Here is a 12,788-nt window from a genome sequence, read left to right as displayed (position 1 = left end):
TTTACATTGCCTCAATGGGACAGCTGGTTAAAATGGAAACTACGAAAGTACAGTAAGTGAACACCACATGTCCTTAATTCCTAATTATTAGAAGTTGTATGTTGTGTGGAAGACACAAATTCCGAAAACTATACTGCAGGCATTCTGGATTCTTCTGTGGTTTCTCTCTCTCTTTCTGAACTTCTCACTATCTCCTTGCATCTATCTCTCTCTCTCTCTCACGCACGTTCCTGTGAGAAGGAGGGAAGACTGACCGTGGCTTCCCAGAAGGCTAAACTGCGGAGCATCATGGAAGGTGTCAGGGCGAGGTACACCGAGATACCCATGGAGATCAGCAATCAGATACAGGAAGTCACTTGCACTCTACAGGAAATGGAGCAGAAGGTAACATTGAGTACGGCATGATGAGACAAAGAAAACCATTCGTTGTCGAGGTTTCAGAGAAATGGCGCGTGTTTGGACGCCGGGACAACCTCAGAGAGTCAGAGGGCTGAGACGGAAAACAAGTCGAGGAGACTTGGACAGAAAAAGGGAATCGGTGCTGACGTGCGCTTCATTTAACAAAAGAGAACCAACCGTCCTCCCACAGCGTTTCCCCTTCAGCGAGCCGCACTCCCTCACTAAAGAATCGACACTGCAAACGATCTGCCTGCGATACTCATCCCAGAGATCTCCCTCTTTCTCTCGCTCTCTCCTCTGAGCTCTTGTTGTCTCACTTTGTGGGGAGCGGGGTGCTGATTAGCGAACGGGGGAGGGAGGGAGGTTGGGGCTGATGAGAGAGATGCAGCCATGAGGCTCGTTAGCGGAGTGGGCAGCGGGGAACAGGTGAATGTGGCATCCTGGCCTGGTGTTGGCTCCCTGGTGCTGGCTCTCTGGGGTTGTCACAAGACAAGGATGAGTAGGTTTGGATACATACATATGTGTGTGTTGGGGATACATGCATGCGTGTGCGTTTGGATGACTTGAGACATGTGTGTGTGTTTTCAGTTTACGCTCACCCTGGAGAGAAACAATTCCCTCCAAAGGCTGACCCATAAGATAGGAGAGGTGGGGGTTGGACTTGAGGGCATTCAGACTTTACTGAGCCAGAGGAGTTCCACATTCCCCGAGGCGGAAAAGACACTAAAGGTATGTGCGTTGGCAAGTGTGTGATTGCGTGTATGTACTGTGTGTGTTTGTGTGTGTGTGTGTGTGTGGTGCGAGGGTTTCTTGTCTCAAGCAAGAGGTCCTCCCTACTGTGTGTGCCACTGCTGAATGGAAACTACATATCATATCAAAAGTAAATACAAAACACGCTCAATAAGCGCCACCCGACAGGACCCTTTCACTGTGGTTGCCTCGTGTGTTTCTCCCATCCAGCGAGTCTGGGACGAGTTGGACGCGTGGCACAGCCGGCTGACCGCGTTGGAGGTGGAGGTGCAGGACCTGTCAGAGGAGCAGCCGGAACAAGCCCACCTCCTCATGGACCAGCTCATCCAGCCCCTGCAGCTCTACCAGGACACGGCCCAGCAGGCCGAGCAGCGCACCGCCTTCCTCAGCAGGGTGACTACACTTCCCACAATCCCCCAGTCGCCGTTAAAGTGACTTTGGTAGTGCAGCTGGACCGCTGTGTGGCACGTCGTTGGTAGTCCTTTGAGACTGTGACCTACTTTCCACTTTATCCATGCTTCTTTGGAGCCGTGGTCTTCGAACCTCGTCCTGGATGTTTTAGATCTTACCCTGTTCTAACACACCCGATTCAAATGAACGGTTATTATCAGGGCTTCTCCAGAGCTTGCTAACGACCCATTCATTTGCATAAGGCATGTGGGAGCAGGGAAAATTCTAAAACACACAGGACAGAGGGGCCCTGAGGACCAGGGTTAAAGACTCCAGCTTTAGAGGGCGGTCCTATAAGAAGCAGGAGATAAACAGTGCTGCTACCTTTGAGTGGTACTGACCTGATCTCATCCCCGTCCATCTCAGGTCCCTGCCTGCTTCCAGGAGTACGAGGACATGCTCCACAGCGCCACCTGTTGGCTCGCCGAGGCCCAGTCCTGGCTCGGCAGCACCTGTACCTACACCACAGCAAAGAACCTGCAGAGCCATGCCAACACGCTGCAGGTGAGAGAGCGTGACACTGAACCATGCCTACAGGAAACCACAACTTTTTTCCATTCAGTGTGTGATGACATTATACCATATCTATCGACTCACATTGCATACACCACAGGGACAAAAGTGTGTGGACACCTGACCTGACCTTCTATTAAGGCCTCAGCTTTTTGAAATGAGCGGATCAACAAGCAGGTGTCCGTATACTGAGCGGTGTCCATATACTGTTGGCCATACAGTGTCTGTTATAGCAGACACTGTATGTATAGCTTCCCTTCAATTTTGGCACTTATTTTTTGGTTGTTCACAATGTGTTCTTCTTGTTTTGGCTACCTGCAATGCTTGTTGTTATTATCAGTGACCTACACTTTGTAAAGCTCTCTCTTGGAAGTCGCTTTGGATAAAAGCGTCTGCTAAATGAATACATGTAAATGTAATGCAATCTACATCATTATAATCATGGATGAAGCTGCTGTAAATGAACACATGTTCAACGTATTGCCATAACACCCCCCTCCCCCACCCCCGACCCCCAGATGGTTCTGGACGATTCCGAGAGGATCAGGGCCACTCTGGACGGCTTCAGGCCCTCCCTGCGGGACATCTCCGCCGTGTGCAACACGGACGCTCTGGAGGAGAGGCTGGCTCAGAAAGACCTCCAGGTCGACGCCATGCAGCGCAGAGTCATCCTGCCCCTGGACCAGCTCCTCCACGTCTCAGCTGTGAGACTGACATGCCTGGCCTGGATGGCACCTCAAACAGATTGAAACGTTGGATTGACTGTAGAGAAAAAAACGTTGTCATGTAGCCGTGTTGTGTCGTTAAAGAGACACGGACCTACAATGTCCCCGTGACCTTCCGGTTCTCCTCCTGCTTTCAGGAGATGGAGTCCATCGAAGCAGAGCTGAAGGCCATGGAGAAGAACGTGAGCAAGATCCGAGCCATCTTATCGTCGGTGGACTCTCCTGAGGTCTCACTGGAGGAGCACCTCCGCAACCGACAGGTGAGGAGTCTGCGTTGTGTTGTGAGTCATTCAAGGTCATTTGCATCCAACTTTATTTAAATGCACAGTTTAGCCAAACCACCTACAAAGCATCCTGACCTTCACATTTAACTGGAGTAGACTTCCATCAATATGTATTGCTACACACACTACTGTAGCTAGTACTGTCAAATCAAGCAAACGGCTCAAAGAAAGCCTACACTACCCACAATCCTTTCCGAAACAGTTCCGGAGGAAGCTACAGATCGTCATCTCTTGTCCCTCCCTGTTGTCCAGGTCATCCTGGCCAACATCCAGTCCATGCGGAGGACGGTGGAGGTGATGGAGAGCTGCAAAGCCCAGCTGGGGCTCCCCCCCGGGGCGGAGGAGACCCTGGCTGCATTCCCGAGGGCCAGGCAGCTCCTGCAGCCCCTCCAGGAGCTGGAGCAGCTCACAAGGAGGCAGACTGCCCTGCTGGAGGTACGCTGCACACTCAGCCTCATGGCTGGGACTGTCCTGCTGATCCCGTGATGGGTCTTTTATGGGAACCAGAACGTGGCTCGTGACCCATGTTGTCCTTTGTCTTTGTGTCTCTCGCTCTTTCTCTCTTTTTTCCCTCTTTTTCTTTTTCTCTCTATATCTCTTTCTTTCCTTCGTTCTCATGTCTCTCATGTTCTCTCGTGCTCGCTCGATCTCTTTCTTTTTCTCCGTTTCTCTCTCTCTCTCCCTCAAACTCTCTCACTCTCCTTCCGTCTCTCGCTCTCTCTCTCTTCCGTTTCTCTCACCATGTCTCACTCATCTCTTTCTCTCTGGCTCTCTCAGAGTCAATCGGGAAAAGACAAGAGGGCCGAGGAGTCCCACGTTGATGGGTTTGTTACAACCGAGTCCTCTGTCCGGACTGAGAACACCCAGGTGGATGAGGCACAGCGAGGGGCCACAAGATCACAGGTAGGCCTGACCACGGGCCTTGTGACGTGGCTCGTGACTGCATGTGGCGCTCCGCTGAACGATTCACGTGTTGCTTGTGTGTGGCTTGAAATAACCACCGAGGTCGGGATTTTCTGAAAGCCAGCATCATTATAAATGGAAAACAATTGCTGACTTCAAGTAATTTATGACTACCGCTTGTTATAACTAATATTGTCATTCAGTCACCAACCCTGGAGTTTCAATCAGCAATAGCATCAACTCAGGTTGCATGTTTTGCAGTTTGAGTTTGGAGCTAACATTCATTCATATTTGAAAAAACAAAACCCCAGTACTCTATGTTTGTCATACAGAAGTGAAACCTTCCAGGATCCTAGTTGGTAACTAATGCTCTAACATGCGAATCAGGCAGCATTAACCCGTTGCTAACCCATATCCTGAAGCAGGATGCTTTTGGCCTGTGTCCCTTTGAGGAAGAGGAGGAGGAGGAGGAGGAGGAAGGGAGTCTGGAGTTGTCATCCTCTGACACACTTACTAGCAGTCTCCCTGAGGTAAAAAGAGAAGAGACTGTACCTCTGGGTAGACTAGCATGAAGGCTAGCGTCTCATAAGCTAGTAACATCTTTCTCAGTTATGTGGCTATTTGTTTGTAATGGGTGACTCCTGTTGTGTGACTTTTGTTGTGTCTCAAACAAAACACATTTTAAACCATTGTATTTGTAATATACTAACAAAAATAATGGTGTTGAAGTGTAAGCTTCAGTTTGTAGGTCTGGGTTTGGAGATAATATCTGTTTAAAATTCAGAAGTTTGTGTTTAGGGCAGTATCATTTCTGGAAATCTGTCAGTGACAGCTGCCTCATGTTTGTTAAAACCTCTTAATGGACTCCTCCCCTGCCTGTTCGCCCGGACTAGGACCCAGATGAGACCCTTGGGGAGCATGATCAAGCAGAGACCACAACCACCCAGAGTCACCTGGACCTTCACATGCAGAAACCTCAACCTCCTTCTGTCACTATGGTAAACTGATCTTTTTTTTTGTTTGTAAATTTTTTAAGTTTAACTGTAAAGTCATTTAGAAATACAGTACCAGTCAAAAGAATGGGAAACTGTGCCCAAACCTTTGACTGGTACTGTACATGTATACATGTTGTTTTGAAGGGTATTGTTGTACACTGAACCAACAGTTTTCCTTCAAAAATCCCCTGCAATGTTTTTAAATCAGAATTCGGAGTCATCAGAAACCTATTCCAAAGCCGTTCCCAAGGGAGATTCAAGTGATGCACCAGAGTTCTGTCAAGTCACCGCAGACCCAGCACAATCAAACACCCTTTCGTCACGCACACCATCAGAGCTCGTGGTAAACAACACAACGTCTCAAGCCAACCTCACCGAATCAGTAACCAAGGAGACCACATCCATCACAAGCACTGAGAAGACTGGATCAGTGACCGCGGAGGCACAATCAGTACAGGAGACCGGTTTAGTAACCAAGGCAACTGCGTCACGACCGAAAACGGGCCAAGCTGAGCAACCCACGTGTGACACGGTGACACACGCCGTCCAGACACAGGCTCCGGGCTGTAGGGAGGAAGCCCAGGTCGTCCCTGCACGTCCCACCCCTCCATTCAGCCCCCACCTCGCGCACGTGGACGAGTCTCACGACACACCAAGACATGACCACCCACACCAGGTAAGTGCCATACAAACTAACTGTAGCTACAGTCACGACCTGTAGACAGCAACTGTTCTTCCCATGAAGCTGAGATCACTATTTAGTGTGACCCAAAGGTTTGGCTCTGAATTTTTGTTGGGGGAAAGAAGATGAACACAAGTGCATAAGACCTGACGTTTCGCTTAAGCGAGGCCCTGTTCGTTCGTAAACTAGGGGTTCTTGTTGAGATCTCCTCATCTCTCACATTCTAGGGATTCCAGAGTGAGCAGGGTGACATTGAGAGCATGATGGAGACACACAGCAGTCTGGCAGACCAAGTTCACCACACCGCTACCCTCACACAAAGCAGGTGAGACACGGTTCGGGGTTACGGCTTACTAGACGGTCACCAACTGTCACACCCTCTCCTACGTGGGCCAAGGGACAGAACAACACTCCCTCCTTAACTTGTGTCGGTTTGCCCTCAGCTCCGAGGCTGTGTCCAGGTTGGCTGAGGAAGAGGAAGGGAAGGGGAGATGGGCGTGTCTCCACTCACTGCTCTCCGACAAACTCAGCATCTTAAGAAAGATCCAGGAAGAGAATGAGGCGGTAGTCAGTTCCAAGGATTCATTGGCAGAGGAGACGGTAGGTCAACACCTTACGCTGGGGTTACAATGGTTAGCTGACATCCGGTTAACTAACAGCTTTTACCATTTAAATAATGTTTACATGAACTAGACCCAGGGCCCTATTTCTGCGAAGATGCAGTGATCACCTGTTGATGCCAACACTCCAGTATTAACAGTGTGGACCTGTTTGCTGTGTGTGTAGGACCCGGGTCTGAAGACAGAGGAGGGCATTGACTATGTTGCTCTTCAGGAACTGCAGAAGTGTATCGCAACCCTTCGACAACGGAGACACAGGGGCAGTGGGATGGCATCAGGGGTGAGTGCTGTTTCCATGTGTGAGTGTGTGTGTGTTTTAGCTTCGTTCTACTTCTAGTCCTATACTGTAGGGAGTCCCTCAACTCCCTCAGGTGTTCTTAGCAGATATTGAGAGACTACGTCGTGTGGTATGTCTGCCAGGGTGGCTCAGGGGGCGGTTCTAATCCCGTGCAGGACGCTGAACTGTACTCGTCTCTGAGTGGGGTGGTCCTGTCCATGGACGCTCTAACTGACCAGCTCCTCCGCCCTCCGGGGACGACCGCTGACCAGGCCCAGCTGAGACTGCTCCTGCTGGAGGTGAGCAGGAGGAGCTCAAACCGTAGATAGACCACACCCCCTTCTAGCGTGTCGTGAAGGTTCGCACGACTCAGCAGTCAGTCAGAGTGCAAGTGCAATTTCAGTTGACAGAGTTGGATTTGGGTGGGTTTTGTGTTTCAGTGCGTCTCCACAGAGTTGGTTGCCCTGGGTGATGAGCTCAACGCGGCGAGTTCACACGTCAGTCCGGCCCTTTCCGCCGATGACCCGGGAGAACTCGAGTGTTTGAACGTACTGGACGGATGCTTGCAAACGGCCCAGTCTGTTCTATTCTGCTCCCAGAACCGGCTACGCACACGTCTGGGCCGCGCATATGAAAATCAGGTAGGCGCAACTCAGACACAACCATCTCACAACCACACTGTAACCTTTACACAAAGACTCCACAACCATCAGAGAATGTCCTTCCAACTTCCGTATCTTACATCAAACTACGCACACTCTCTCTTCTCCAGGTCTTTGTATTGTTCTCACTGTCCTTTTGGGGGTGCGTGGGGTGTGTTCCAGGCAGGGCCCGAGGAACAGGAGGTTCCACTGTGTCTGTTTGAGGAGCTTACCCATGTCCACGGACACCCTGTTACACACATCCAGGATGCCCCCAGTCTGGAGGTACATCAGTGGTTTTGGGGAGGTTACGGTTCGTGGAAGTGTTAGTGGAAGTGTTAGGGTTAGCATCACTTTAAGGGTTTGGGATTAGGATGTTGGGATAGTTTAGGGTTGGGAGCTACAGTTTGGGTTCAGGCTAGGTTTTTGGGTTAAGGTTAGGGGGAAACAGGATGTTGAATGGGTCTGAGTTTGATCCACACAGGAACAGCCATGCAATCAGGTGTGTACTGCATGTGTGTAGTTAGGTCTTTACCTGTTCAGTCCACAGTCAGTGTGTATAGCATGACGTTTTTACTGCGCTGTACGTTACAACGACCATACCAAATGTCCCTGTGCAGTGCATGCTGATCAGCCAGTGGAGGAAATGGCCAGAGGACACCACAGACACACAGCGGGTTTCCCACGCCCTGCTGCAGGGGCTGGCCAGTCTGGTGGAACTGGGCCAGGAGCGTGTGGCCCATAGTCAGGACTGTCAGCCTGACAGCCAAAGCCAGCTGCAGAACCTGGTCTGCGGACACAAGGTACCTGTACATCTGCTGCAGCCAACTGTTGAGGTTTAGTCAGGGTGAGCACAGGCCTCAAAGAAGGAACTTCCATTTGAGGCCACTCGAACAACACAAACCAGTTCCCTCAAGGACATATCAGGAGTTTGTAATCTAATGACTGTATTGGTTTAACTCGCTGTAAGCCCAGCAACTGTTCATATTCTGGATTTGTGTGCTGTAATTACCGTAATTTTCAGACTATAAGGGGCACCGTTATAGAAGCCGCAGCAGGTTAATTGAATGATGTGTACATATATAAGCCACACTGGACTACAAGGCGCAGGTGTTTTAATGTTTATCTACCATATGTAAGGGTTCGTGCAGAGGGGATTGTCGGGAAAGAGATGGCTGCTTGAGGAAGCTCCCATTTACTAGCCGTTAGCCGTTAGCTGTAAGAATCCATAGATTAGCCGCACCATTATATAAGCCGCAGGGTCAAAAAATGGGACAAAAGGTGTGGCTTATAGTCCGAAAATTACGGTATGTCCCAAATTGTAAGCTTATCCTAACCTTCTTTACCATCACTGGGTCTGGTGGCATCTGGTTTCCGTGGTGATGGTAGAAGTTCTTCTACATCCTGGGGTCGCGGCTAGCGTTTGGCCAGAGGTTATTCCAGGACAGGTCACAGGGGGCGCTGCGAGACCTGGAAGAGGAATGGCTCGAGCTGGAACGCAGAGCCCAATCTCTTCAGCAACAGGCGCTGGAGCAGAGAGTCACCCTGCAGAAGAGACTCCAGGTGAAGTGTATATCTTTGGTCATCAAAGTATATTTCTCTCCCTCTAGAAATTGTTGTTACTGGAGGAAGACCGTTTTTACATTTGTTTAAGTTGTGTATATTTTTGTGTGCGTGTGAATAAACGTGTGTGTGTGTGTGTGTGTGTAGGACTGGAGCCAGTGGGAGGTGGGGGGTGAGCGTATAGGGAGACTGCTTGAGGAGTTAGAAGCTCTCATCCCTGGTGAAGACCCTGAAGAGGAGGAGATGGAGAATCAGCTACAGGATAGACTAGAAGCCTGCCAGGTAGAGCACACACACACACACGCACACACCTGCACACACACTCTCTCCCACCCTCATTTTAGATTTTTTGTGAATGCTTTTGAAATTTCAAAAGCATAAGCTATAATGAATGGGTCATTTGATTGTATTCATTCCTGTTAAAGGGCAAGTACCTCATTTCCACAAAAATCTGTTCTATCCTTTGTGATCATTTTGAAGAATGGGAAAAGCAAGTAACACGCTGTCCATGAATCAAGAGGTCCATGCTGTGCCTTGTGAGGGATGTTGTGATGATGTGTGAGTGAATGTGGGTGTGTGTGTGTGTATGCTCGGGTGGGTTCTTCTGTGCCTCATGGAACAATCTTCAACAACTGAAGGATTCATGGCTGCCCAATCTTGACTCGTCAATTATATTTCCACAGACAAGCTCTAATTATATATCCAACCACTCCAGACGGAACGCCATTTATCTGCTGCACGCCATTCCCCTTTGCAGCCTCCCCTGCCTCCCTTTTACAATTACACAGGCTCATTTCTCAGTTGGATTGACTGGGATGGAACGAGTACGTGTGTTGGTGTGTGCGCGTGTGGGTTTCGTTTAAGCGCCAGCGTAACATGCAATCCCACTTCCTCCCATACCCTCTCATCAGTTGTCTGCAATACAAGATATCAGTTCTTCTGTTCACAACTGAAGACCAGTGTCCAATCATGAGGACTGTTGGAGGTTCTTGTAGGACAGTGTAGGGCAATGAGTTTGTCGTCTTTGTCGCCCTCATTTGCTTGTTCCTTCCTCACTGCTTTCCTCCGTGTTTTTGGTCATGTCCTCCTCTCCTCCCTTCACTGTGGCTCTCCCCCTCAGCGAGTGCTCGACCTTCTCCTGGAGAGCAGGCCCACTTTGGGCTGGATCCTGGACGTGGGAAAGGTCCTGCAGGCGGGGAGCTGCAGTACCCGGCTCAGCAGGACAGGGGGAGCTCTGGAGCTGCGCTGGCGGGGCGTCCGCAGCAGGGCCCAGCTGGAGAGCAAACGCAGCCGGGACCTCCAGGAGAACTGGGCCAGGTGGGCCACATGCGCACACGCACACATGCAGAGACACACACACACACACTGCTCGCACACACAAGCAAGGCGGAGGAACAAAGCAGGTCGACGATAAACACATATGCTTCAGTGTGGCTGACGAGCCAGGGGAGATGCTCTGAATCAGTTGGCTAACTTGCGAGTTCGGTCAAGTTCCATTGGCCTGAACGAGCTTTGGCTCCGCCTCTCCTCCCGGTGTGTCTCCCAGGTTCCGGAAAGACTCTGTGGCATTCACAGAGTGGACCGAAGGTGCCCACCAACGCCTGGAATCCCTGCGGTCGGATCTGGCGGAGGAACTTAACCCGAGCCAGCTCACCCATCTTTTGGTACGTTGTTTGAGGAAGGTTTATGACCCCGAGGGAGATTTCATCTGAATTACCTAGTCTCGACATGTAATCTGTCAACAAAAGTTATGACTATAATTAGACTAGATACAACTACAAAAGCCATCTATAATTTAATAAAGGTAGGATTGGTACGTTTTGCGAGGCTAGATATTTTGGCTTAAGTTCGAAAGGGTTCAAACTAGTTCAAACCAAAATATCCCACCTCCTCCCTTCAAAGCCACTCAACCAAAACACATGAACGCGCTGCCTGACTACTGCCATGAGACTGCGATTGCTATCATAATGTGAAATAAGTTCAGCAAAATGACAAAAAGTGCCTCTCAACAACATTACCGACCCTGCCTTTAAGTCACTTGCTTTGCTCTTCTGCACGTCTTTAAGTTGCTTGGCTTTGTGTGTGTGTTTGAACGTGTGTGTTTGAACGTGTGTGTGTATCACGCGTTCGACAGGATTTGTCCGTGGAGCTGGAGGCCAGGTCAGCCCAGAGGGCCTCAGTTCTCCGGGCCGGCACCTCTGTGCTCCAGCTGAAGGAGGCTGACTCCCCGGTCCTGCGGAGGAGTCTGGCCCAGCTGGAGCAGAGCTGGAGCGGGGTCTCCTCCACGCTGCCTGTCGCCCAGGAGGAGCTCCATCAGGTGGGTCAGCAGTCTGGATGGTGCTGAGGAACCGCTGGTGAAGGGGCTGGTGCTCTCTCCTCCTGTTGAGACATTGTCCGTGGTCGAGGCCCCCCTATATTGTTGGCGTGATTAGTATGAGACGTTCTTAACTAGGAAAATGGGGTCTGTCAGCATAGAACGTGTGAGAGTAAAGATGCTATCAGGGAACATCCAATCTGGTTGCTTTTCAAACGGAACAGCCCAGAAGAACTGGAGAGAGCGGAGGAGTAGAATACCTTTTCATTTCACCCCCATCGTTCATCATCGACAAATGGGTGATACTTGTGCCAAACAGGTGGAAACATCTTTTTGATGTCTTTCTTTTAACTGGTTATAGGATGGAAAAGGGGAGGAGGAACGTGTTTAATCCTCAAACAGAGTGCCCATCACTTTCGTAATAAGCTTTCACTGTTTACTTCAACCTCAGAGAAAAATTTGAAGAATCATTGCTCATAATTCAAGTTTATACTCCCCCCCCACACACACACACACACACATATAAATGACATTGTATTTACAGTGATACTCTAAAATCCCGACGTAATGTATGCCTCTCTCGCTCAGCTCCTATTGGACCGTTGGCCACCACATGAGGTGCTGGTGGACCTGGAGACCTGGGCGAGCCAGGTAGAGGTGCGTCTGGAGGAGGAGAGAGAGGGAGCCCTCAAAGCCTGCTGTGGAGACCAGCTCACCCAGATACTCCAGCGCTACCAGGTACACCCCCTGTTTCCCCCGTACCTCGCTCTACAGCCTTCTCTTAAAAGTAACCTTTTGCTCCAAGCGACTTTCTCCCGCCATGAATGTAGTGCCCTCTCTCCTTAGCCTTTCTGTTTCTCTCTTACGCAAATGTGTTTCAGTGGAGAAAATAACACCACTGGGTGTCTGGGTGCATATTTCCCTCCCCACGTCTGTTATGTCAACATGAACTGATCTGGGATCCGGTGTGATGACTGATCTGTATGTTTGTGGTGGGGTTCCCTCAGGAGCTGAAGGCAGGATTGGCCAGTGGGCAGCTCACCCTGGACTTCCTGTGCCAGTGTGGGCCCCGGGCGGCGCTATCGACCGCCCAACGCTCCGAGCGCACCCTCTTCGCCGAGCGTCTGGGTGATGTCAACCTGCGCTGGCTCCTTCTTCAACGGGGGATGGAAATCCAGGTCAGTACATCCAACCAAAATGAAGGGGGACTCAAACCACACCCAGTTGAAACCCTTCTTCCTTCCTTCCCTCCTCCCTGCGTCCCTCGAGGTAACATCTGATCTAACATGAGAGCATTGCAAAAACTATTTGCAACCATCTAAAGCTGCACTGACCAATCCAGTCCTATGAGAACCGGCATATCTCAAATGGATGAAGTCCAAGCATGGATTAGCACATCGAGGAGGATCAAGTATGACTATGCTAAGCTATGCTGTTTGGTTTCCTCAGATGCGCGAGGCAGAGCGCCTGCTGCACGCCTGCATCGACAGAGAGACCAAGCTGCAGCGCATACGCAGCTGGGTGGAGCTCCACTCACAGAGGCTGGGGGAGTGGCTACGACCTGTCAGTCAAATCCAGGCTTGCAAGGCCCTGGCTGAGTTGGAGGTACTAAAAAGACAACTGTTTTGCGACCTGTTGTTTATGGTTGCGTGATGTTGTTGTTGTTGTTGTT

General features: G+C 50.3%; 1 protein-coding gene across 1 annotated transcript in view; it reads left to right on the top strand.

Annotated features, from left to right (window-relative positions):
- Nucleotides 1–12,788, top strand: part of syne2a (spectrin repeat containing, nuclear envelope 2a) — a 77,037-nt gene that overhangs the window by 37,313 nt on the left and 26,936 nt on the right. The window contains exons 53-78 of the mRNA XM_084700232.1: nucleotides 241–384; nucleotides 988–1,128; nucleotides 1,360–1,542; nucleotides 1,966–2,103; nucleotides 2,631–2,816; nucleotides 2,975–3,097; nucleotides 3,374–3,556; nucleotides 3,899–4,024; nucleotides 4,450–4,554; nucleotides 4,918–5,022; nucleotides 5,228–5,695; nucleotides 5,929–6,026; nucleotides 6,145–6,301; nucleotides 6,488–6,601; nucleotides 6,742–6,897; nucleotides 7,039–7,239; nucleotides 7,423–7,524; nucleotides 7,860–8,042; nucleotides 8,629–8,802; nucleotides 8,950–9,084; nucleotides 9,923–10,119; nucleotides 10,349–10,466; nucleotides 10,937–11,119; nucleotides 11,705–11,854; nucleotides 12,124–12,294; nucleotides 12,566–12,721. Of these exons, the coding sequence (XP_084556358.1) occupies nucleotides 241–384; nucleotides 988–1,128; nucleotides 1,360–1,542; nucleotides 1,966–2,103; nucleotides 2,631–2,816; nucleotides 2,975–3,097; nucleotides 3,374–3,556; nucleotides 3,899–4,024; nucleotides 4,450–4,554; nucleotides 4,918–5,022; nucleotides 5,228–5,695; nucleotides 5,929–6,026; nucleotides 6,145–6,301; nucleotides 6,488–6,601; nucleotides 6,742–6,897; nucleotides 7,039–7,239; nucleotides 7,423–7,524; nucleotides 7,860–8,042; nucleotides 8,629–8,802; nucleotides 8,950–9,084; nucleotides 9,923–10,119; nucleotides 10,349–10,466; nucleotides 10,937–11,119; nucleotides 11,705–11,854; nucleotides 12,124–12,294; nucleotides 12,566–12,721 (4,197 nt within the window). The remainder of the gene's footprint in view (nucleotides 1–240; nucleotides 385–987; nucleotides 1,129–1,359; nucleotides 1,543–1,965; nucleotides 2,104–2,630; nucleotides 2,817–2,974; nucleotides 3,098–3,373; nucleotides 3,557–3,898; nucleotides 4,025–4,449; nucleotides 4,555–4,917; nucleotides 5,023–5,227; nucleotides 5,696–5,928; nucleotides 6,027–6,144; nucleotides 6,302–6,487; nucleotides 6,602–6,741; nucleotides 6,898–7,038; nucleotides 7,240–7,422; nucleotides 7,525–7,859; nucleotides 8,043–8,628; nucleotides 8,803–8,949; nucleotides 9,085–9,922; nucleotides 10,120–10,348; nucleotides 10,467–10,936; nucleotides 11,120–11,704; nucleotides 11,855–12,123; nucleotides 12,295–12,565; nucleotides 12,722–12,788) is intronic.

The sequence above is a fragment of the Hypomesus nipponensis genome, chromosome 6 (genome assembly GCF_054491055.1).
Source record: "Hypomesus nipponensis isolate SF chromosome 6, ASM5449105v1, whole genome shotgun sequence".
In the NCBI taxonomy this organism is placed as follows: domain Eukaryota; kingdom Metazoa; phylum Chordata; class Actinopteri; order Osmeriformes; family Osmeridae; genus Hypomesus; species Hypomesus nipponensis.
This window is presented reverse-complemented; position numbering and strand designations above follow the sequence as displayed.